Source organism: Symphalangus syndactylus, chromosome 8, assembly GCF_028878055.3.
Source record: "Symphalangus syndactylus isolate Jambi chromosome 8, NHGRI_mSymSyn1-v2.1_pri, whole genome shotgun sequence".
NCBI lineage: Eukaryota > Metazoa > Chordata > Mammalia > Primates > Hylobatidae > Symphalangus > Symphalangus syndactylus.
Window position 1 is genome coordinate 128,528,304 of NC_072430.2, and position 25,591 is coordinate 128,553,894.

The following is a 25,591-nucleotide window of genomic DNA, read 5'->3' on the forward strand; positions in this document are numbered from 1 at the left end:
AAAACAAAAACAAAAAAAACTGCTTGTAATACAAAGATTTTTAAAGCAGTTTTTCCTTGTTCTGTGCCAAAAATTACAAAGTAGCGTACATACGAAATGTTCAGAAAAAGTTACTGAAGAAAAAAAATTGCTACTAATATTTAGTGAGAAAAACCAGTAAAGTTTACTGTGTCCAACCTACACAAGATAAAAAAATCTAGATTATTCTGGGTCTCTGGGACCTGGCAGGTGTTTTACCCCAAGATGTCTATGTTTAAGAAAAGTACATTAAGTACCACAGAAAAAAGTCTGTTGTACACTACATAATTATGCCAAATAATTTAACTGAAAAATCTGAACTTCACATTTCATACTTTCTATTGGCTAACTTATCAAATTTGAAACCCTTGGGGAAATCTTTCTTTCTACAGGTATATCTTTCAGTAGATCCTTTCCTTGTTCATCGACTGCTGTTTGTCTAGAAAAAACATTAATCAACTTAGTAAAACTGAACCAGCCACACAAGCTAATAATAATTTTGGTAGGTATATAGAAAATTAATGATGCCATATTCAAAAGCAAACAGAAACTACTTTATCACATACACTTTCCAAAAACAGAACAAAAGTAGAAACAAAGAAATATTCTGCAAAGGCTTCAGAGGTTAGTTTCACATGACTTTCGACCCTGTGTAATCTATGTGCCATCCATTTCAGTTAGAGGCTTAAGAGCAGATAAATACGGTCTTTCAGCATGAAAACCAATACCCATTCTGGTAGTTACCAGAACTCATTCTGCCTTTAGCAACCCCGAAAAAACTGACGAGCCTGGGGGTCATGAGAGAATTAGTCATAAACAGAAAGTGGTTTCTTCACGGGCCTCTGCTTTCCTGCCCAAAGCTATTTTAACTTGCTGTTCTCTTTTCTTCTTTTCCCCTACAGGGTCCTTGATTTGATATACTCCATTTCACCTAAATAGATTACATAGAAAGCATAGTGTACATTTATTATAACTTGTTACAACTAAAACGCTTACTATGGTCATAAATAAGTCCATCATTAATTCTTTCAGCAACTCCCCAGTTCTCCATAAACCAAATGGCCTCAAAGCTTGTACTTTGTGACACATATCAGTATGTGATCTTGTGATCTGTATGAAAACTGCAATCCATTACAGCTTAGCATCTGACATAGTTTAGACATGTGTCCCCTCTAAATTTCGTTTATATATATATATATATATATATTTTTTTTTTTAAGACGGAGTCTCCCTCTGTCACCCAGGTTGGAGTGCAATGGCATGATCTTGGCTCACTGCAACCTCCGCCTCCCGGGTTCAAGAGATTCTCCTGCCTCAGCCTCCCTAAGTAGCTGGGACTACAGGCGCCTGCCAACACGTCCAGCTAATGATTTTTGTATTTTTAGTAGAGATGGGGTTTTGCCATGTTGCCAGGCTGGTCTCAAACTCCTGACCTCAAGTGATCTGCCCAACTCAGCCTCCCAAAGTGCTGGGATTACGGGTGTAAGCCATCGGGCACGGCCTCTAAATTTCATGTTAAACTGTAATCCCCAATGTTGCAGGTGGGGCTTGGTAGTTGGCTCATGGGGGTGGATTTCTCACGAATGATTTAGTGCCATCCCCTTGGTGCTCTCCTTGAGTTAGTAAATGAGCTCCCTTGAGATATGGTTGTTTAAAAGTGTGTGGCACCCCCACACCCCCACTCCTGCTTTTGTCATGTGATGTGCCTGTTCACACCTCACCTTCTGCTATGACTGTAAGCTTCCTGAGGCCCTCACCAGAAGCATGCCGGTGCCATGCTTCCTGTACAGCCTGTAGATCCACGAACCAATTAAACCTTTTTTCTTTATAAATTACCCAGTCTTAAATATTTCTTTACTGCAGTGCAAGAATGGCCCAATACAGCATCTAATGAAACCTCTTTATTACACGTGTATGTGGCGAGTCACTCAATACAACCAATGGACTTTAAAAACCCCTCCACAGAGCTTCACCAACCCACTGCACTACAGAAATGGAATTCCACCCAGTAATTCTTTTCCCTCGGTCCCTACACAGGGTATGTTTCCCAAGCAGAGGCTGAACCAGCCCACACATTTCTTCTAATTGTATTTATCAGGTCTTGCTCAGGGGCTTAGAAACTGACAAATTTTTTTAAAGTAATAACAACAATTCTTCCAAAAGGTTTTTACCAGTTAGAAGTAATTTTAAAGGTCTTCTCAACACAATAACTTATTTTATTTTTATTTCTATTTTTTTGAGACAGAGTCTCACTCTGTCACCCAGGCAGGAGTGTAGTGCTGTAATCTCAGCTCACTGCAACCTCTGCCCCCCAGGTTCAAGTGACTCTCCTGCCTCAGCCTTCCGAGTAGCTAGGGGTGGAATTACAGGTATGCGCCACCATGCTTGGCAATTTTTGTGTTCTTAGTAGAGAGGCAGTTTTGCTGTGTTGGCCAGGCTGGTCTCGAACTCCTGGCCTCAAGTGGTGCACCTAATTCGGCCCCCAAAGTGCTGGGATTACGGGTGTGAACCAATGTGTCAGCCATAACTTAATTTAAAAAGGTAAGCAATGTAGAAAGTATTATCCTCACAAGCAACTTAGAAGGGATTTCAACAATATGAAATGAACCCATCACCCCACCTTCACTTAGTTTTCACTCTAAATCCCATATCTGGCCAATCAAAATGAAATCTGACAGATCATGAGGAACAGAGCATTCATGAATCCACGTAGCAGAGAACTGAATTTGGATGTCCAAGTTAGGCAAAAAAAACCTCTTGGGTGATAATATAGCCTACCTTCATGTCCTTTGAGGGTTGTGATGACTGAACACGTGTTCTGTTCAAGCTTCAGCAGGGTGATCTGCCCAGAAAAATCACCAACGAAAGCATACTGAGTGTCAAAGTCATATCTGAGGAGAAGCAGTCAAGGATGTAGAATAGAAATCACCTGAAAATCCTCTCATAAGAGAGATACCAGCATTAGTCAAAGTTAGTTTTCAAAGTTGGAAAATATGCATTTTAAACAGAATAAGCATACACGTAAAACTGTAACAAGAAAGGAAACACCCAACTGAAAAGCATGCAATATGTAAATATTGAAGGTAAAAATTAAAACAGCTGTTATTACTGAGAAAGTTTATATTCATTCATTCAACAGGAACTCACTGAGTGCCTGTTACTATATCAAGCAAGATCCCAGGAACTGGCAATAAAAAAAGAGCTGGTAGGGCAGACACCCACGAAAACAAGTAGATATAATCAAGTACAATAAAGTGTCAAAGAGTAAAACTGATAACTACTGGGCTGGGTGCAATGGCTCACGCCTGTAATCTCAGCACTTTGGGAGGCCGAGGCGGGCAGATCACTTGAGGTCAGGAGTTCAAGACCAACCTGGCCAACATGGTGAAACTCTGTCTCTATTAAAAACACAAAAAATTAGCTGGACGTGGTGGCACACACCTGTAATCCCAGTTACTCGGGAGGCTGAGGCAAGAGAACAGCTTGAACACAGGAGGCAGAGGTTGCAGTGAGCTGAGATGGTGCCACTGTACCACTCCAGCCTGGGTGACAGAGCAAGACTCTGTCTCAAAAAAAGAAAAAAAAAGAAAAGGAAAAGAAATTGCTAATTACTGAAAACAGCAAGAAAACTCTGAAACGTAATGGTTATTTATGAAATGTCTCTGAAAATAATGTAAATCTGACAGTAAATACAAGACACGAATCCATGTTTCTTTTGGCCTAGAGAATTTAGCTATAAATGAAGAGGATGATTCACTTTAAATTACTGTGGATAGTTTAATAATCCAAAACGCAGTTATTTGTGGTGGTAGTACATTTAAATTTAGAAAATATATTAACTATTGGTCACAACTCATTACTCAATTTGTGGTCACAGATATTTGTGAAAAACCAGAAATTTATACACGACATGTTAACTACTATTTATAATAGGAAAGCCATTTACAATAGGGTAACTATCACTCTTCCAAAACACGGGTCAAAAAGAACACTGTAAACTAGGGCATGACTGTGATTCTGTGTCATTTTCTACAAATCCATTATGAGAGGCCTAGCACATAACAAAAACGCTTATGTAGCACATACTATATCAGAGTATTTTTTGCTTGTTTGATCCTAAAGTATATGGTACTATTTTAAATATCTCATGCTGTGCATTCATTTGTAGCAAACATTTTAAAGAAAGGCTTTCAATGGACGGAATTTTACTATGTCAGACATTCAACTCAGAGAGAAACTACTGTGGGGTGTCTGCCTGTTGTTAACCTTGATCTTGCCATGACTAAGATACACAGCAGGCAGAGGTATCCTTAGGTAAGGGCGAGCTCTACATGAAGCAAATTCCATGTAGTAGCAGGAATTTTTTAGGCCGTGATTTTTAGCATTTTGGGGGATCCTGAGCCATCTTTGAGAGTATTATAAGCATTACGGGTCCTCTCCACACACAAAAAAGCATTAAGCAAAAGTTTTGTGTAAAACTCCTTGTAGCCCATTTAGGAACAAACCCCAGGGCTATAAACCCTTAATATTCAGTATATATACTTACGGAGTCTGCAAATAACCAATTACTAGAAGACAAGATCCTTTTTTCCTTTCTTCGCACAATAAAAAGTCTTTCCATTAGAAACACAAAGATGTGAGAGGAAGGGTTTGCATTAATGGGCTTGGGTTTTCCACAATTTTGTATTAAAAACCTATAGCACCTCCCAGCACAGAACAATTCATTTCATTATTTTTTTAATAAACCCAATTTACAGCAAAGAAAAGCAAATACGGAAGTTCTTGGATTTTCAGTGAAATATGTATTAGGTTGGTGCAAAAGTAATTGCAATTTTTGCAATTACTTTCCATGGTAAAAAAACAAACAAACAAACAAACAAAAAACGCAATTACTTTTGCACAAACTTAAATAGGTTTCATTCAGTCTTTAGATCTCAGTTAGCAATTTGGGATGAGATTCAGAACCAAACACCAAGAAGCAGAGGCCAGGGGAAGGAGAGGTCCGTGGCTCTGAAGGATACTGCAGACACGAAGCCCAGGACGTGAAGAAGTGCCTCCCGAGCATGTTCCCGCTCCGCGTGCACATCCAGCTCACACACTTGTCGTGGCCGGTACTGATCACCCACTCTGTGGCCAAGCTGAAGATAATCGCAGACACCCGGTTCTGATGAGCTGCAGGAACAGAAAGGTGAAGAGACGTCATCTCCAGAAACAGCACTCTACGGGGAAGAACTGAGGCTCAGCCTCTCAATCTGCTCAGCCAGGACACAGCTGTGTACAAGAATGTACTGGAAACGCCTGTCCTCTGTGAGTATATTTCAGACAACCCGCCCCAGCTCAACAAACTCACTAACTAGCACAGGCTCTTTCCAAGGCCCTGCCCTCTGCTCCCCACAGGCGTGGCCACCAGAAGCTAGGAATCATTAAAGAGTAATGCCCAAGGAGAAATCAAATGATAGATTATAGAATAGATTTTTTTTTTTTTTTTTTTTTTTTTTGCTATGATCAAGAGAACATTTTTACTTTGCTGTAAAAAACTGTATGAACAAGAACCATGTGGAAAGCAGCAGTTGTAACAGTGCAATGTTTTAATCGTCTGTAACTTCAGTGTTTGGAACCTTCAGAAAACACTGGCATTCTAAATAAGAGCAATGGCAGTTTTCTAAAATTAAAAAATGGTGTTACGTGTTTTGTTTCTGGAATACTTTTTATCAGTGTGTAACATTTTATTATTCATAAAGACAAAGCTTTTGTAAAGTTCTCTATTCCAAAATAACAGCTGAGAATGAGGAAGGTATTCTGTCATATCTGAGGAGATATTACCTAACTCTGGAAATATTTCCAGGTCAATTATAAGCCACACCGGGGCAGTGTAACCTGCCTTCTACTTCATCTGGTACAGAACTTTGCATGCAGTAGATGTTTAATAAGCGTCCAGTCTGATGAATGAAGTCAAAGGCCAGACAGAGAAACTGCGGACCTTGCTCTCAGCTGTACAGACTGCTTAGAAAGAACTGAAGGGATCTCCCCAAAAGTCTACGTGAAGGTCAGATTCATCCACTGCTAAAAGGTTACACTGAACAATTAAATACTCATGAAGGATTCTGAAACTTAAAGGATGCTATGATAGCTATTAATCTTAAATTCAGCTGGGAGCAGTGGCTCACGCCTATAATCCCAGCACTTTGGGAGGCCGAGGCAGGAGGATTGTTTGAGGCCAGGAATTGGAGACCAGCCTGGGCAACAAAGCAAGACCCCACCTCTACAGAAAATTTTTAAAAACCAGCTGGGCATGGTGGCACTTGCTGTAGTCCTAGCTACTCAGCAGCCTGAGGTAGGAGGATCTCTTGAGCCCAGGAGTTGGAGGTTACATTGAGCTATGATTGCACCACTGCACTCCAGCCTGGGTAAGACAGCGAGACCCTGTCTCTAATTAAAAAATAAAAATTTAAAACTGAAAATAATGTTAAATTTGAGTAGGCCATTATCTCGAAAGATCTGTCTCAGTGTCTGATGTGGAGCCTAATGCTTTTTCTGCTTTAATGATATTTAATTTGCATAAATACTTACAGGGTGTGTATTATTATACTGATTTTCAGGTAAGAAAACCGAGAAGCAAATATTAACTATTTATTAAATATTTATAAATATAAATTAAATGTAAATACTAATATATGCCCAAAGTCTAATAAGTGATAGATTAATTTGGTCTGACTCAAAACACTTTTTCCACTAAACCTGTAGTTGTTAAACTCAGGCCAAACAGTCATAGGGTTTAAACTAGTTTGTGGTAAAGATGCTGTAGTGAATAGTCAGCTATTTTTTTCCTGGGAAGAGCCATCCTATTTCTAAGATTATATCCTTTCTGCTGTTTGGTTTTTTTTAGATATCCTTTCTTTTATGGAAGTATGGTGAGATACAGTCATGCTTATTTTGCTTCATTTTTAGTTTTTAAACTCTCACTTGGCAAAATAAAAAATAAGCAATCCCTATATTAGTCCTCCAAATGTTTTCTAAAATGTTATTAGTCAATTAAATATAAAGGTCCAAGAACCACTGCACAAGAAACCTATGCTGCCTTATAGCCCATAAAGAACTTTGACAACCAGCGGGGCGTGGTGGCTCATGCCCATAATCCCAGCATTTTGGAAGGCCGAGGCGGGAGGATCACTTGAGGCCAGGAGTTCAAGACCAGCCTGGCCAACATGGTGAAACCCCTTCTCTACTAAAAATACAAAAAATTAGCTGGCCGTGGTGACTCGCACCTGTAATCCCAGCTACTAGGTAGGCTGAGGCAGGAGAATCGACTGAACCCAGGAGGCAGAGGTTGCAGTGAGCCAAGATCACGCCACTGCACTCCAGTGTGGGCAACAGAGCAAGGCTCTTTCTCAAAAAAAAAAAAAACTTTGACAACCAAAATATAGATAATAACATGAGATGCGAATATGAAATAATTTGATCCTTAATGACAGATGAAAAATACACACACACACACACGCTTTTAAAAAAAAAAAAAAAAAGGGACAGGGTCTCACTCTGTTGCCCAGGCTGGAGTGCAGTAGTCTGATGATGGCTCATTGTAATCTCTAAGTCTTGGGCTCAAGAGATCCTCCCACCTCGGCCTCCAAAGCAGCTGGGACTACAGTGTGTGCCACCATGGCTGGCTAATTTTTTATAGCAGTATGGTCTCTCTATGTTGCCCAGGCTGGTCTCAAACTCCTTGGCTTCTTAAAGTGCTAGGATTACAGGTGGGGGCTACCACAACTGGCCAGATGAAATAATTTATTAAGGAATTTGCCTTTTGACAAAAACATTGACCAGGCATTTAAGGGTCTCCAAGCCAGGCATTTAAAGGTCTCCAAACTCGTAGGTATATACCTCATAAAGGAATTTATGGATTCCTGATTATTTTAAAGATAAACCTGTATATGATAGCTGAGAATTCAAAGTTGCTTCTGATGTTATAATAACACCATAATGCTAGTACATTACTCAATGCAAGATTGTAAAGTGTTATCATTCATTGTTATAAAACAGTTTCCCTGACCAACATACTCCAAGGGCAAATGTATGGTCATTGTTACATCACTTTTCTCCTATTTTATTTATTGATTTATTTTTGAGATGGAGTCTCGCTCTGTTGCCCAGGCGGGAGTGCAGTGGTGCGCTCTTGGTTCCCTGCAACCTCCGCCTCCCGGGTTCAAGCGATTCTTCTGCCTCAGCCTCCTGAGTAGCTGGGACTACAGGCATGTGCCACCACATGCAGCTAATTTTTGTTATTTTTAGTAGAGATGGATTTTCACCATGTTGGCCAGGCTGGCCTCAAACTCCTGACCTCAAGTGATGCACCTGCCTCAGCCTCCCAAAGTGCTGGATTACAGGGGTGAGCCACCGTGCCTGGACGCTTTTCTCCTATTTTAAATTTGGAACAGGTGAAACAATATGTAGGGAAAGGCAATTTGGCCTTCTTATTAAAGTATCCTATTATTAGACCACATTCACCAAGATGAACAACACATATACACTCTAATTTTTACCTTTATCCACAAGCATTAAGTATAAAATTTTAGAAGTATAGAGTGAATGAAATGAGCCTAAATGTTATGTCTTCTTGTGAAGTTTCTGGGAATCAGCTAATTGGTCTGATGGGAATCCACAACTTAATCAAAATGCTTTAGTTTTGCGACTTCAATCTGAAGCTGTCATTGGGATCTTGCTTTTCTTAAGTTTTAAAATATTGAAATTTACAAAACAAAGTAAAAACTGAAAAAAAGGTATATGTCACAGATGCCACAAAGTATTGATAGCTTTGTAGTGAAAAGTGCTTACAATTCAGTTACAAAACACTCCAGCTCCCTGGGAATATGTGCAAAATCATAAATGGACATTCAGAAAAGATGACAAATGGTCAACATTAAACAAAGCTTAAATCATTTTCAAACTGAGAACTTTCTTGACTATTAAACAGGAAAAAGAAATTATAAGGCAGCAATGTTGTGAAGACTTCATGAACAGGTATTCTCAGCCGCCACTCGCAGACTGTAAAAACTTGGACTATTGCTGTGAAGCAGTTTGCAAAATAAATCTAGGGCATTTAAAAAACTTTTTAATGTCTGACCCTGTTATTCCACTTCGTAGGAATTTGTCTTTAAAGAAAAAAAGAAATTCCTCACTGAGCACCTAGGGATTTGTCTTAAATAATCAGAATTATAGAATTTGGCTAGATGTGGTGGCTCACATCTGAATTCTAGCACTTTGGGAGACTGAGGTGGGAGGGTCACTTAAGGTCAGGAGTTCGAGATCAGCCTGGGCCACATATTGAGACCTCGTCTCTATTTAAACAAAACAAAACAGAAACAATGAATTATAGGATTAGAGTCAGAATAACAGTCGAGAATACCCACACACACATATGTGTATACACTTATTCAAGAATACACACACACGTGTATACACATATCAAAACATCGTACACACAGTTATATACACACACATACATGTATGAAGAGTAGTGTGCGTTATCAAAAAAATGGAAGCAGTACACATATCCAATAATAAAAGAATGGTTAGTTAAATCTGATACATGTGCCTGATATACAAAATTTTAAATGTTAATGAGCAAGAAAAAGCTGAAATATCACTAAAAGACAACAGTCTCTTGCATTGTGGGGGTAACAAAACTAAAAAATGTGAAAATCTAATTTTCATCATAAGAGATGATGTTATAGTTCTGTGTATGTCTACATGTATGTGTATGCAAGATAATGTGTATTATAATTACCTGGGTAGGTCTTGATAAAGTTCATTTTATTAAAATCTTCGGAAACATGAAATTCCTAAAAGCAAATACACAAAATTAAAAATTAAAAAAGAGTTATGGTTTTAAAAAACAACAGAAACTTAACTTTCAAAAATGAAGTAAAATCTAAAAATGATTATCACAAGACCTAGGACTTAAGACGAGTTGTTTAGGAATGATATGAATTGCTTCTTTCACAGACCTGTCCTCAGGCCAACAGTGCGTTGGGAGAACAGACCAAATTGAATGAAGTAAGTGCTGCTGATCAGCATGGGATTTGTGTCCACTTCTTCCTGCCCAAATCAGCACTCTGTATTCCTTCTCCCTCCTACTACAAAACTTTATTCTCTTAGTGACACAAAAAAATCCCTCAAGACACTGCATATTAAAGCAAAACTGCAAAGACCCCTCACTAACAGAGCTCTCAGCTACAGTAAAAACAGGGCACTGGGTAGCTCAGCAATTTAGTAGGGGAAAGTACACCTATTTAATATACAAACACAACAACAACAAAAGAGAAATTTTGAGATTGTGGGTGGTTTTTGTCTTTTTATGCTCCTGTATTTTCCAAATTTTATTTATTTATTTATTTATTTATTTGGAGACAGAGTTTCGCTCTTGTTGCTTCCTCGGCTCACTGTAATCTCTGCCTCCCGGGTTCAAGCGATTCTCCTGCCTCAGCCTCCCGACTAGCTGGGATTACAGAAGTGCACCACCACACCCAGCTGATTTTTGTATTTTTAATAGAGATGGAGTTTCACCATGTTGGCTAGGATGGTCTCGAACTCCTGACCTCAGGTGATCCACCCACCTTAGCCTCCCAAAGTGCTGGGATTACAGGCGTGAGCCACTGCACCTGGCCCCAAACTTTCTATAGATGTAATACTTTATAACTTGGAAAAGAAATTTAAAGTACATGTGTTTTACTGCAAAAAAAAACCTCAACATAAAACTATGAAGATAAAACTCTAAAGAAAAATCACTAATTACTACTACCATTATTATTATTATTATTATTATTATTGTATTATTTTGAGACAGAGTCTCACTCTGTCAACCAGGCTGGAGTACAGTGATGCAATCTCAGCTCACTGTAACCTCCGCCTCCTGGCTCAAGCGATTCTTGTGCCTCAGAGTCCTGAGTAACTGGGACTAAAGGTGCGAGCCACCATACCCAGCTAATTTTTTTGTATTTTTAGTACAGACGGGGTTTCACCATGTTGGCCAGCCTGGTCTTGAACTCACGGCCTCAAGTGATCCACCCCCCCCTTGGCCTCCCAAAGTGCTGGGATTACAGGCATGAGCCACTATGCCCAGCCAAGAATACTATTATTGATCAATGCTAAATTGACATGGATATTATGAATTGCTGACATACCAGAGTGAGGGGGGAAAAAAGCACACAAAAGAATACAGATTTCTTGTTTTCCATCTTGTTTTTGCAAAGTAGAAAAAATGTATCAGCACTGTATATATTAATCTGTATTCAGTGGAAAAGCAATTGATCAATTGCTAACTAATGCTAAATTGGATTTGAATTGTCCCTTTCCATTGAACAACTGTAACAGTTCTTATGTGCCATCCTATAATGACAGTCTCCCCTTGAACTGAAGGCCTCAAGAAGGGTCCCTAGGGAGATGAATGCACCAGCACTGCACCACTGCACTATATGAAGCTTATACTTAGTGGCTTCTCGTTATATGTGTGTATGCACATCATGATATTTCTATAAAATTTTCTGAAGGCTAAAATGGAGAGCTTCAGCATTCACTACTGTGTCATGCATTTCCAGCACCCTCACCTGCCGCCTGCTGCTGTGTGAACTGCGTGGGCAGGGAGCCTGACCCTTCCACTGGATGTTTCTTCTCGGCCCTTACATCAAGGCTGCTGCTTCTTTTTTTTTTTTTTTTTTTTCTCCTTCTTTTGAGACAGTCTTGTTCTGCCATCCAGGCTGGAGTGCAGTGGTGCAATCTCTGCTCACTGTAACCTCCACTTCCCAGGCTCAAGTGATCCTCCCACCTCAGCCTCCTGAGTAGTGGGGTTACACGGGTATGCCACACTAAGCTAATTTTTTTATTTTTTGTAGAGATGAAGTCTCACTATATTGCTCAGGCTGGTCTCTAACTCCTGGGCTCAATCCTCCTGCCTCAGCCTCCCAAAGTGCTGAGATTATTGGCATGAGCCACCACACCTGGTCCAAGGCTGCTTCTTTCATTAAAAAAAAAAAAACAATGAAACTCTCATAACTATACTTCTACTTTCCTTGACCCCTTCTCAGCCAAAATCTCCTCTAGTGACCAGCCCACTCTGGTTACCCTCAGGCTCTCTGGCTCCCTCATTTCCCAGTCACACTTCAGTCCATGGCTCACCAGGGCTACCCCACTGCATGGAAAGGCTCTTCTTGTTATCAGTAGCTGCCTTCTAAGTGCCATCCCAAGGGCACTAGCCAGGCCCAATTTCATCCTCTCCCTCCTGCCCTTGACACCTTTACTCACCTCCCCACTGCAACTCACTGCCCTCCGGCTTCTGTGGCTGCACTGTCCTGGCTGGCTCTCCTCCCACTTTGCCCATTCTTCCTGTCTCTCCTTTAGGCTCCCAGTCCTCTGGCTTTTCTTTAAATATTGACACTTCCCTAGGAATGTGACCTTGGCCCTCTGCTTTTCTCAATCTACCCGCTCTCTCTAGTTCACGGCAGCCACCGTTGTAGTTTCCACTGACGTCTATGTTCAGCGAACTCCCAACCCCTGCCCAGACCAAACCCTGAGGTTCAGTTCTCAAAACACCCAAGGTCAGTTCTCAAAACTGAACTCATCACCTTTCCCCAAAATAGATCAGCATCTTTTCTGTCTCTGAAGACAGCTAACTCCTGGCTAGAAACCTGAAAGTCATCTTAAAGCTGCTCTCTATTTCAACACGCACCTTTATTCACACACCCAGCCCTGCTTCCCAGACAGTTCTTGAGGCCACAGCCTCTTCTCCATCACCACCCCAGTGTTTCATGATTTCACACTGGGGTCCAGAGGCAGCCTCCTAACTGGCACCTGCACTTTCAGCCTTGTCCCTTCAAAGCCTGCTACACATTTCTGAGCTGACAAAACCCAGAAACCTGCTCCTGCTCCTCAGTGGTTTTAGCGAAACCGTGTAGTTTCCCTAAAGCACTTGACCCTAGGGTTCACCTGGAGGACTTGCTACTTATTATACAGATCTCCAGCCCTCTCCCTAGTGATTCCAAAGCTCTGGGTCTGGCATAGAGCCGGGGAATCTGTATTTTAGTAAGTTCCCTCAATGATTGGCATGGCTATGCAAGGTCAGGAAATTCAGCTTACATAAGGTGGTCTGGGCCCCTTAAAGTCACACTCAAGGATCATCATTTCCCCTCCTCCCTGGCTGGCCTCCCCTTTGACCCCACTCCAAAACACTGTCATTATTTAGGCCGCAGGTCTGGGCCCTGACTTCTTTCATTCCCCTCCCCAGCTACTCACAGTCATTCTTGTGGCTTGAAAAATGACCTGATGATGATGCCCTCTGCCCAGACCTCTCTGGGACTCCAGTTTTGTTTATCCTGTGCCAACTTCACATGGCCAGTTGGAAGCTCACTGGTATCTTAAACTAGGCTGGCTCTCACTGTCCCCTCTCCTTCCAACTGCCTTCCCCGCCCAGCCTTACCATTCTCAGCAAACAATACTACTTCCTACCTAGCTGCTCAAGCCAAAAACCTGGCTGTCACCCGATCTCTTCCTCTCCTCTACACAGCCAACTTATCTGAGATGTCTCCAAGACTTATCTCAAGTCCATCCACTTGTCCTTCTTCATGGCCACCGTCCTTTCACCCAGGCCACTAAAACAGTCTGATTCTCCCACCACCACCACCCTGGCCATGCTTCAATCCGTTCTCCACCCAGCAGCTAGGGGGATCTTTGAAAAATATAAATTATATCATGCTATTCATCTGCTGAAAACACTTCAACAGCTTCTCACTGCAATTACAATAAAATTTAAAGCTTTACCCAGACCTACAAGACCTTGCATGACCTGGCCTCTGCCCAATTCTCCAGTCGCCCTAGGGTGCCTCCCTATTGCCCCGCACCATCAAGCCACTATAACATTGACTTCTGGAAACTCTTCCCTGGCTCTCTACCTGGCTGGCACTGTGACAAAGACGCCAAGAAAATTAAATGGGAAAAAAAATAGTCTTTTCAACAATTGGTGCTGGGATAAATGGATGTCCACATATAAAAGAATAAATGTGGAACCCCTCCCTGATACCACTATAAGAATTAACTTACAATAAATCAAAGATCTAAATGTAAAGCTAAACTATAAAACTCTCAGAAGAAAATACAGGTGTAAATCTTGATGATTTATACTTATCTTTACAGATATAAATGACCTTGGATTAGGCAATAGTTTCTTAGATATGGTATCTAAAGCTTAAGTAGCCAAAAAAAAAAAAAAAAAAAGATAAATTGGACTTCACCAAACTTAAAAAAAAAAAAAGTAAAAAGGCAGCTCTTAGGAGAAGATATTTGCAGATCATATATCTGATAAGGGTCTAGTATCTAACATACAGAAAAAAACTCTTACAAGTCAACAATTAAAAAATACTCTATTAAAAATGGGCAAAGGACTTAAATAGATATTTCTCCAAAGAAGATATAAATGACCAACAAGCACCTAAGAAGATTCTCAACATCACTAGTCATTAGGAAAATGCGAATCAAAACCACAATCTGGTACCATTTCACACCCACCAGGATGACCATAACAAAAACAAAGCAAAACAAAACAAGCAGAAAATAACAAGTGTTAACAAGGATTTGGAGAGCCAGAACCCTTGTGTGTTCCTGGTGGGAATGTAAATGGTGCAGCCACTATGGAAAACAGCTTGGTAGTTGCTTAAAAGTTCAATATCGGCTGGGCGCGGTGGCTCATGCCTGTAATCCCAGCACTTTGGGAGGCCGAGGCGGGCGGATCACGAGGTCAGGAGATCAAGACCACCGTGAAACCCCGTCTCTACTAAAAATACAAAAAATTAGCCAGGCGCGGTGGCAGGTGCCTGTAGTCCCAGCTACTCAGGAGGCTGAGGCAGGAGAATGGCGTGAACCCAGGAGGCGGAGCTTGCAGTGAGCTGAGATCGCGCCACTGCACTCCAGCCTGGGTGACAGAGCCAGACTCCGTCTCAAAAAAAAATAGTCACCATATGATCCAGCAATTCCACTCCTAGGTATACATACCCAAGAGAATAGAAAAAAATATGTTCATATAAAAACATGTACATGAATTTTCATAGCAACATTATTGATAATAGCCAAAAGATGAAAACAACCCAAATGTCTATCAACTAATAAAGGGATCAACCAAGTGCAGTATAGAATACTAACCACTGCAAAAAGAATTAATTAATTCAAACAGGCATGAATCTTAAAAACATCATGCTAAGTGAAAGACAGACATAAAAGGCCACACATATTGTATGAGTCTATTTATATAAAGTGTCTAAAATAGGCAAATCCTTGGATTCAGTAAATTAGTGATTTCCAGGAGCTGGGGGAAGGGGCAATGGAGAGTGAGTGCTAATGGGTATGGGGTTTTGTTGCAGGGAGGGGTGATGAAAATATTCTGGAATTAGAGAATGGTAATGGTTGCACAATCTTATGAATATACTACAAGACCACAGAATTATATACTTTAAAATGGTAACTATGTTATGTAAGTTATATTTCAATTAAGAAAAAATAAATATATGCATACAATTTGACGCACAAAAATGCCAGTCTATAATAGACTAGAAACTTGAATATCAGGTCCTTTGCCAAAGATAGTTTGAGAAGTATTGCCTTAAAGAGTTCTGTGAGTTGCTGGCTAAATGGCCACACACACACACACACACACAGACACACACACACACAGTGACAGAGGCTCTCCACCATCACAGCTGAGGGATGGGGGCTGCTGTAGGTGACATATTCACTCTATGAAGGCTATGATCTGTGGGTCAGCCTGAGCACCCAGCTATCAATTATGACAGCATTCTGAGCTCCAAGAAACTAGTTTAAAATTAAGCAGTAATTTAATTTAATCCATTTTTGATCAAATATCTATACTGAATTAAACTTTTTTTTTTTTTTTGAGACATGGTTTCCCTCTGTTGCCCAGGTGAAAGTGCAGTGGTGCAATCTCGGCTAACCGCAGCCTTGACCTCCTAGGCTCAAGCCATCCTCCCACCTCAGTCTCCTAAGCAGCTGGGACCACAGGCGTGCACCACTACCAACTAATTTTTCTTATTTTTCGTAGAGATGAGGTCTCACTATGTTACCCAGGCTGGTCTCAAACTCCTGGGCTCAAGCGATCTGCCCGCCTTGGCCTCCTAAAGTGCTGGGATTACAGATGTGAGCCACCATGCCTGGCCTAAATTAAACATTTTTCATGCCAAACAATCGAGCATCCATTGTTAATCCAAAGTTAACTGGCCAATATGGGACATGGGAGGTCAATATAAAGAATATACTATAAAGAACATAATAAACACATTCTAAAAGCTACCTACCATTACGGCTCCATTATCCTGGCCCACAAATATCCGTCTGCTGTCATGATGGTAAGCCATAGCAGAGCAAGGAGCTGCCAGAAAGACAAAGACCACATTACCAGCAACGCTAAGCACTTTAAGTCATTCTTCAAAGTGATTGATTAAGAACTACATGATTAAGAACTGTATAATTTAGGTTCACTGAAAGAGGGTAAAATGTTTTATAAAAATTACATACTGAAAATGTTATTAAAGTTCTCTCTGTTGTCTTAGTTTAAAACCTTGATTTTACAAATCTTCTTAGTTATTTCGATAATGCTGGGTGAAGCGAGCCAGCATGAAGTTTCATCTGACTGAAAGTCCCACCTGTAGTCTGGCAAGCCTTCGGAACCAGTGCGTGTAGTGTGTGACCTGCTGCCCAAACGCTCAGGAGGTCATCCCGCCCCTGCCACCCTTCCCATCAAATGTCAAAGAGTAGCTGTGCAAAGATGGGTTCCTAGCACCAGAATTCCCATTCTATGGCATATGTGAGCATATGTGAGGTGCAGATATATGGCATATGTGAGTTGTGAGGTGCAGACAGGTTTCCTTGTCCATAGCAGTCTTATGTGACTGGAAGAACAGCTGCCTCTCCTCATGTAAACACTCCTTCCATGTTCTACCCTACCTTCTTCCAGAAATCACGGGCTAGAGAATGAGTTTCAGAAAGGAGAAATTCTAAATTGTCTCCTTTTACCAAAAATTAGAATTACAGTGATTTATACATTGGAACGTTTGGAAAAAAAAATTTGGATTTGTTTCAGCCTAAGGAATTTTAGTTAGCAATGGAAGAACCAAAACAAGGAAATGCATGCTAGGGAAAAACAAAACAAAACAAACAAATTTGAATTTACTTTGGAATAAAACTTCTCTTAAAAGACGGGTGGGTAGGGTGGCTCATGCCTGTAATCTCAGCACTTTGGGAGGCCAAGGTAGGAGGATTGCTTGAGGCCAGGAGTTGAGACCAGCCTGAGCAACATAGTGAGACTCCATCTCAAAAAAAAAAAAAAGATAAAAGAAAAAATGTCTTTTAAATGAAGTCACCATTTGAATACAGTTTAAAGTTCTCTCTCTAGTAGGCTGATATCCTCGCCAACGGAAGGAAGTAAACTATAATACTGGATTGTACCCCAAAGCAAAAACATAGCTAACTGCATGATCAGACCATAGACACTGTTTCAGTTGCATCCAAGAACTATGTAGTTGGCTCTGAAAGGTACGTACTGAAATTGTGCACAAAACAATTAGAATTGACCATGAGCCTGTATACCCTTATCCGACATAGTGATGTTTGAGATTAAAAGAACGATCAAGTTTAAGTATTATGACCACAAAGATATATATACATATCTTTATACAATCAAAATGTTCTTTAATAAACCATGCGTACACTTATCTTTGACAAATCAAATCACGCTTTGATGCGTTTAGAGATTCACTGTCATCATTTCTGCTTGCTTTCTAGCTGGCACTAAATGCATTAGTTTTAAGCTTCTTTTCAATTTTTTTAATGCCCAACCCTATAACAAACAACATAAATATGTAAAAATCCCTCTTTTGTGTAAAAATTACAAAGTGCTGGGTAACTTTATGAAGCTAGACAACTACAACATTTGAAAAAGAAAAGAAAGGCTTCCTTAGTTTGTTTTGTATTATATAGTAATATCCTGGCTCTCTCCCTAGAAAGGAGGTTTCTAATTGAGATAAGCAATATAAATTTAATGTAGAAGGGGAGGGGTTGGATATAAAGCAAATTAGGAATCATCTTTCAAATCAGTTCGCTTTTTTTTTTGTTTTTGAGATGATGTCTCGCCGTCACTCAGGCCGGAGGGCAGTGGTGCAATCTCAGCTCACTGCAACCTCCGCCACCTGGGTTCAAGCGGTTCTCCTGTCTCAGCCTCCTGAGTAGCTGAGATTACAGACACCCACCACCACACCAGGCTAATTCTTGTATTTTTAGTACAGACAGGGTTTCACCATGTTGGCCAGGCCAATCTCGAACTCCTGACCTCAAATGATCAGCCTGCCTCGGCTTCCCAAAGTTCTGGGAACACAGGCATGAGCCACCGTGCCCAGCCAAGTCAATGAACTTTTAAAAAGCCATCACTGCAGTCCAAAATCAAATGTTTAAAACTTTGGATCACACCAAAGGGCCAAATTCAGCTGACTGCATATTTTGTTAATAAATACTTTTTTTTTTTTTGGAACATGGTCAGACCTTTTCATTTATGATTGCTTGCATGCTCCATTTATGTATAACTTATGATTGCTCACATGCAACATTTATGTCTTGCTTATGACTGCTTGCATGCCAGGAAGGCAGAATTGAGTAGGTGTCACAGAGATTGGCCCACATAGTCCAAATGTTTACTGTCTGGCCCTTTGCACAAAAAGTGTGTGGACCTACCCATTACTGTGGTGAGAAGCATAGGTTTGGAGTCACAGATGAGCATGGATTGGAATTCCAACGACAAGCAACCAACTTAACCCTTCTAACCTCAGCTTGCTTATTCACAAAATGGTAAAAATATTATCTGCCTTGCATAGCTGTTGTGATGGTTTCATAAAATTATATTACCAAAAAAAAGGCATGAAGTACACAGTAAAGATAGAAGCCAAGAGTTACCATTTTTCTTCAGCTAAAGCAGATTCTGAAAGTTATTTTTTATGTGAGGTAATGTTATAGAACATAATTGGACTGCATATAGCAATATACTAAGGCTTGGCTTATTGATCACTCTGTCAAGTCACAGGAAAAAGTTTAAATTGGTGGATATAACCACTAAGACATCCTAAATTGGATAATCTGCAGATAGCTTTTAGAACTAACATGGCATTCTTTTTGTATCCTAAATTTAATTTTGAAATAAAAAGTCATTCTAAAACAGACATGCAGTTATTTCTCACAATTCATTCACTCTGTTTTCTTCTTGTGGTGTACCTGCAGTTTTATCAGCAGATATAGGTACAAATAGAAGCAATAAAGAAGCATCTAGAAGTAACCCACTGAACATGTGCAGATACAAACATGCAGGTGTCGACTACCCACTGCGAAGCTGTGTCTATTCTTTCAAGTTCCTCCTTCCTGAGCTAGAAGCTCCTTCAGGAGGGGACAGTTAAGCCAAGTTAGAAAGGGCTGAAGACAGAGAGATCCACTGCCACTTGCCCGAGATCTAACAGCCAAGAGAGCACACACATTTCTACTGCTAAGGTTTTGGCGTCCTGGGAGAGAAATTCATTACAAAGTTGTACTATTTGGGGGAAATGCAAGTCAAGGAGTAACTGAACTAAAAATGGGACAAAATCCGTCTCAGTCTCTGTCTCTATTCTAATGAGCATGAACTTCATGGTTAAGGACTCGGAGATTAAGCTATGACCAAAATGCTAATGATGGAGGAAGGGAAGAGTGGGAAGCATAAGAGCCATAGTATTAACAAAATTTTCCCCAGTGATGACAAAACATTTCCCAGCACTGATATGCACTCCTCAGGCTGTTGCTACTTCCAGCTCTCAGATCTATCTCTGGGTCACTGGAAAGTAAGGAGTCAGCCTAACAGAAGTCTTTTTGGGAGACTGGGGCAGGTTGGGTAACAGGTGGGCTCAGAGGCCCAGGATGTCCCACCTACCTCTGCCCTGCTGCCAAAATTTCCAAAGTAAATTTATCAGACAGGCTCCATAAGCACCTTCACTAAGACATCGGTTACTTCATATCTCAAGGTGAGAATTTAGTGTGAGAACCAAGGTTATGCATCCACACTACATGCAGACATGGGTAACAGAAGAGATGCCACTGCTTGGCACAATAAATTATGATCAGGTTTTCAAGAAGTCTTCAAATGTCCTATGTATTATAAAGCTTTACTGCTCCTTTCATAATAGTTATCTTTATACCAGGGTTCCAAAAGGTCTCTCTCAATTTCACGGAATGACTACCAAGACAGAGAGGCTGGCCAGCCTGTCCAGGCTGTTGGTAGAAGGCAGAAAAATAAAAAATCCTAATAAACTACTAACCTTTTGTGAAAATTATTACAGAACCTAAATGCTGCATGCACAATGAAATATAGGTATAAAGGAGAAAGTGCTACCAGAGGAGGAGGTGCCTGAGAGGATGACTCAAGCTGATGAGATGTAGTTTGCTGAATAACTGGCTGCTCTGTCTTTATAACAAACTCCACAGCCCTGGAATACCTCTTAAGAAAGCAGTGGACAGCATCAGCAGCATCTGCAACCACTGTCAAGAGCTCTTCTTTGGAAAACTTGATAACGGTCTTCAGTAACAAACCATCAAGCATGCACTAAAGCCTTTTTTCTTTTCTTAGGGGGGGTCCTCTGTGTATTCAAACCCTTAACTGAGGAAAATCACTCATTAAGGACCAAGCCTCAAGGAAATTAGCAGCTATGGAGGCCTCCTGTCCGGCTACTTGGCATAACGGAGTTGACTCCCTGTTTGAACTTTGGTGACATCCAGGCATTTTCTACAGGGCTTTCTTTTCAAGAAAGGTTGAAGAAAAGAAGTGGGAGACAAGGATGGTGATGCTGCTTACATTCACATGAAGGGCTACAGTTTATGTGTCATCTTATGTCAGTATATCCCAGGGCTGATTTTTTTTGTTTTTGTGTGTGTGTGTGTGTTTTTTTTTTTTGTTTTTTTTTTTTTTTTGAGATGGAGTTTTGCTCTTGTTGCCCAGGCTGGAGTGCAGTGGTGTGATCTCGGCTCACTGCAACCTCTGCTTCCTGGGTTCATGCGATTCTCCTGCCTCAGCCTCCTGAGTAGCTGGGATTACAGGCATGCGCCACCATGCCCGGCTAATTTTGTATTTTTAATAGAGATGGGGTTTCATCATGTTGGTCAGGCTGGTCTCAAACTCCCAACCTCAGGTGATCCGCCCGCCTAGGCCTCCCAAAGTGCTGCAATTACAGGCATGAGCCACCGCGCCCGGCCTCCAGGGCTGCTTTAAAGTCTCAAAGCAGAAGCTTCATTGTCCAGATTTATTTATAGAACATAACTGACTGCTGAGAAAATTATCTATTTAGAATGCGTTGTACCTTGGACCATGTCTCTCAATAGGTCCAGAGGTTTGTGAAAAGGTTGGGCAGTCATGAAGCTAGGCAGGGCACAGTCCTTTCTTAGTGTCGATATCAGCTACTACAAAGGACAAAGTTACTACTAACGTAAGTTGGCCAAATTAAGACAAAGAAAAATCGAGGAGAACATGTTCATTTTCCTATTTTTTTTTTTCAGTTTTGCTCAAGTCTGCTTCAGTTAAGCCATAGACTTTCCTGCAGTTTATTACAGCCTGCCAGAGGTATTAGGCAACTAAGAAACTCATTTTGAAATCTAGCAGCAATATTTAATCAGACATTTTGAAACTTATTTATTATTTTTATTTTTTTGAGACAGAGTCTCGCTCTGTCGCCCAGACTGGAGTGCTGTGGAGTGACCTTGAGTCACTGCAATCTCCGCCTCTGGGTTTAAGTGATTCTCCTGCCTCAGCCTCCTGAGTAGCTGGGATTACAGGCACACGCCACCACACTCAGCTAATTTTGTATTTTTAGTAGAGACGGGCTTTCGCCATGTTGGCCAGGCTGGTCTCGAACTCCTGACCTCAGGTGATCCACACACCTTGGCCTCTCAAAATGCTGGGATTACAGGTGTGAGCCACCATACTCAACCGACATTTTGAAATTTAAATCATCAAAAACATTAGAGACATTTCTCTCAAATGGAACAGTTCAGGTACTTACAGGCCATTGTGTGGTAAATGCTGGGCCAGTACTGACCACTGTCTCTTTTCAGCCATACCCGGATGGTTCTGTGGAGAAAAGAAAACAAAAAATAGAGTAGTTTTTAGTAATTTTATCTTTTGTGTTCCAGGAGAACTTAATTTTTAAAATTTGTTTAATACTATTTCCTGACCTTATAAAATTAACTGGACAAACTGGACAAATATATACATATATGTACATGTACATATATAGTATATAACATATATATTATATACAGATACATATAAAGCATATCATATATGCACATCATATACATATACATACTATATATAGTCACATAAAGTATGATGATATAAGGTAAGTTATGCAGTACCTATGAATCAGAATTTCAAATCATTTTAATAATATAAAAATGTTCAGCTGGGCGCGGTGGCTCATGCCTATAATCTCAGCATATTGGGAGGCCAAGGCAGGCGGATCACGAGGTCAGGAGATCAAGACCATCCTGGCTAACACAGTGAAACTCCGTCTCTACTAAAAATACAAAAAACATTTAGCCGGGCATGGTGGCGGGCGCCTGTAGTCCCAGCTACTCGGGAGGCTGAGGCAGGAGAATGGCGTGAACCTGGGAGGCGGAGCTTGCAGTGAGCCGAGATCGCACCACTGCACTCCAGCCTGGGCTACAGAGCGAGACTCTGTCTCAAAAAAAAAAAAAAAAAGAAAAAGAAAATGTTCATTACATAATGACATAGAAAGAAAACAGAACTGTTAACTGCTTTTCTTGGTAAAAACAAATTGTGTGCACTTGGTAGTAGACCGTCTGGGCCAAGAGGAAGGCGGTGGCTGTGAGTAGGAAGAGGCTCATGGAGGAGTGCCATGGAGAGGGGTGCCACGCACACCGGGAGCACACAGCAGGCTCGGGCTTGGGCATGGCAATTCTGCCTTCTGCACCCTGGAGGAAATCATTCCACATCACATCTCTGGGGCCCTCTTTCATTGGAACACGCACAGGGCGATGAGGAAATCCTGTGCACATGCAGGAAAATGACAAACGACCAAAGAAGCCAAAGTTTAATATTCAGGTTTATGACCTCATAGAAACAATGGGAGCCCTGCAGTTCCTGCTCCTGCACTCTCAGGGCCTCTGGGTGCCAGGCCTCGCCATCTCCTGCATCCCGAGGATGCCGGGGACTCCACGGGTGATCGCCCTGCTCTGCCTCTGTAGTTACTCATAACCAGCTTGTTGTCCCCATTGCCAACTCTGTGACAATCACTTTTATATTTCTCATTCATTATTTATTTATGAGACAGAGTCTCGCTCTGTCACCCAGGTTGGAGTGCAGTGGCACGATCTCTGCTCACTGCAACCTCCACCACCCGGGTTCAAGGGATTCTCCTGCCTCAGCCTCTCAAGTAGCTGGGATTACAGGTGCACGCCACCACGCCCAGCTAATTTTTGTATTTTTAGTAAAGATGGGGTTTCATCATGTTGGCCAGGCTGGTCACGAACTCTTGACCTCAAGTGATCTGCCTGCCTTGGCCTTCCAAAGTGCTGAGATTACAGGTGTGAGTCATTTTTTAAGACGCAGTCTCACTCAGTGGCCCAGGCTGGAGTGCAGTGGTGCAATCACGGCTCATAGCAGCCTTGACTTCCCAGGCTCAAGCAATCCTCCCACCTCAGGACCCCAAGGTGCTGGTATTGGAGGCATGAGCCACCACACCTGACCCATTTTTGTATTTCTAACGGGGCAATGTAGATTCTGGCATAAGTAGGAGCTGAATAAATGTTTGCACCCTTAATCTAAAATACATGAAGCCTAAATATTGATACTATATGTTTCCAGTTTTGAGGCCAAGACAAGTAAAACTGGGTGGTGGGATGCATAGGCAGCGTGTCCTGGAGGCAGTGTCCTCCCTGACTCTTGAGACCAGGGAGACCCTCACACACCCTGACCACAGCACTTCCCAGGAGGTTCATCCACTCTCTCCTCGACACAGTGCCAATTACCACAAGGCCTGCAAGCCACACCCATGCAAGCACAAGGCGGAAACCATTTGTTTGTGGCAATGAAGGGCATGATAGGACTTTCGTCAGGGAGTACCACCTGAGTCCCCGTGTCCTCATTCACACTGGAGGAAAGCTGTGCAGCTGGTGGCTATAAGCAAAAATTCAACACAAAATCAAACTTGAAGAAATATCTTCAACACAAACATGAAAATGCACAAAGACAACAGGTATGTGATTTGAAGGCTATCAGAAGATCTTTAGGAAGCATCAGCAGCTGGACATCCACCAGGGCCAGCACGCCAGTGACCCGCTGCTCAAGTGTTCCCTGGGGGGATCAGGAAGCACCCATCGCACCCAGCAGGCTGGGCCCACGCGGCCAGGCCCATGAGGGCTGCACAGTATATGGCAAAGGGATGTTCCTTGGTGGCCAAAACAGAACTTTTGAAACGTTAGAGAAACTCCTAAGAAGGAAATATTAATAACATGTGCAGTATACCAGAACACATTTACATGGAAAGATGATTTTCAGCAGCACATGAAAACACATCCAAGAAAGTGACATGGGTCGCTGTCCAAGAGAAGAACAGAGGGGAACCTGCACAGCTGTATGTAACCTCCAGAGCCACAGTCTCCTTTCAGGAGTAAGAGTGCCCTGTTGTGTGTGAACACGCTGGCTGTGGGAAGACTTGCAATAAAACAAAGTCTCACCAGTCATGGCTGATGCAGAATCCTGACAAGAAAATGGAGCTCGAAGTAAAACCATCTCTTGAAAAATGGAGTTTGGCCCTTGCCTCAGTGGATGCATCCCTCCTCAAGGGAAAAAGATGGGCAAGGCTTATCTTTGCTTAAAACAGAGAACGGCTGAACCGTACGGAAGACAAGGTACTCTCAACAGTGGCTATCCTCGCCTTCAGCTAAGCATCACATCGCTTTGTTTACAGGACTGCGGACCAGTGGGCCTGGTTACCTTCCCTCAGAAGTCTGTTTTTCTTTATTAAAATCACTGATGTAGAACAGCAACAAAAAATACAAGTCAAACTGGTCAGAGACCAGAGAGACAATGAGAATAGTGGTTGCTTCTGGGGTAAGAGGAGGACTGAATGCAATCAGAAGAGAGAAAACTTTCTAGGGGAATGGCAAGGCTCCAGGTGTTGGTAACCATGGGTATATGTATTTGTTAGAAGCTGTCCAACTCTACCCAAGATCTGTACACACTATTATATATGATTAAAAGTAAAACTAGTAGTTGGTCTTTATTTATCCAAACAAATAAAGATGACCTAGCCACAGTGAGATTAATGCTATTCTGTGTGTGAACTGGATAGAAACAAGCCTTAGGGCTAACACAACTGGATCAATCCTCTAGATCCACCAACCAATTGACAGGAAATACAGAGGACATGGGAACATATTGAACACCATTCAGCAAAGTCAAGACTGTGGGAAACTCCACAGAGAAATGACTCACTTT

The 25,591-nt window shown here is 41.5% G+C and overlaps 1 protein-coding gene across 1 annotated transcript in view; it reads right to left on the reverse strand.

Annotated features, from left to right (window-relative positions):
* The window catches only part of WDFY1 (WD repeat and FYVE domain containing 1), a 71,974-nt gene that overhangs the window by 21,657 nt on the left and 24,726 nt on the right, over positions 1–25,591 (reverse strand). Inside the window, exons 3-7 of the mRNA XM_055290787.2 lie at positions 22,131–22,198; positions 16,365–16,438; positions 9,800–9,854; positions 5,040–5,190; positions 2,797–2,909 (exon numbers count right to left, since the gene is read on the reverse strand). Of these exons, the coding sequence (XP_055146762.1) occupies positions 2,797–2,909; positions 5,040–5,190; positions 9,800–9,854; positions 16,365–16,438; positions 22,131–22,198 (461 nt within the window). The remainder of the gene's footprint in view (positions 1–2,796; positions 2,910–5,039; positions 5,191–9,799; positions 9,855–16,364; positions 16,439–22,130; positions 22,199–25,591) is intronic.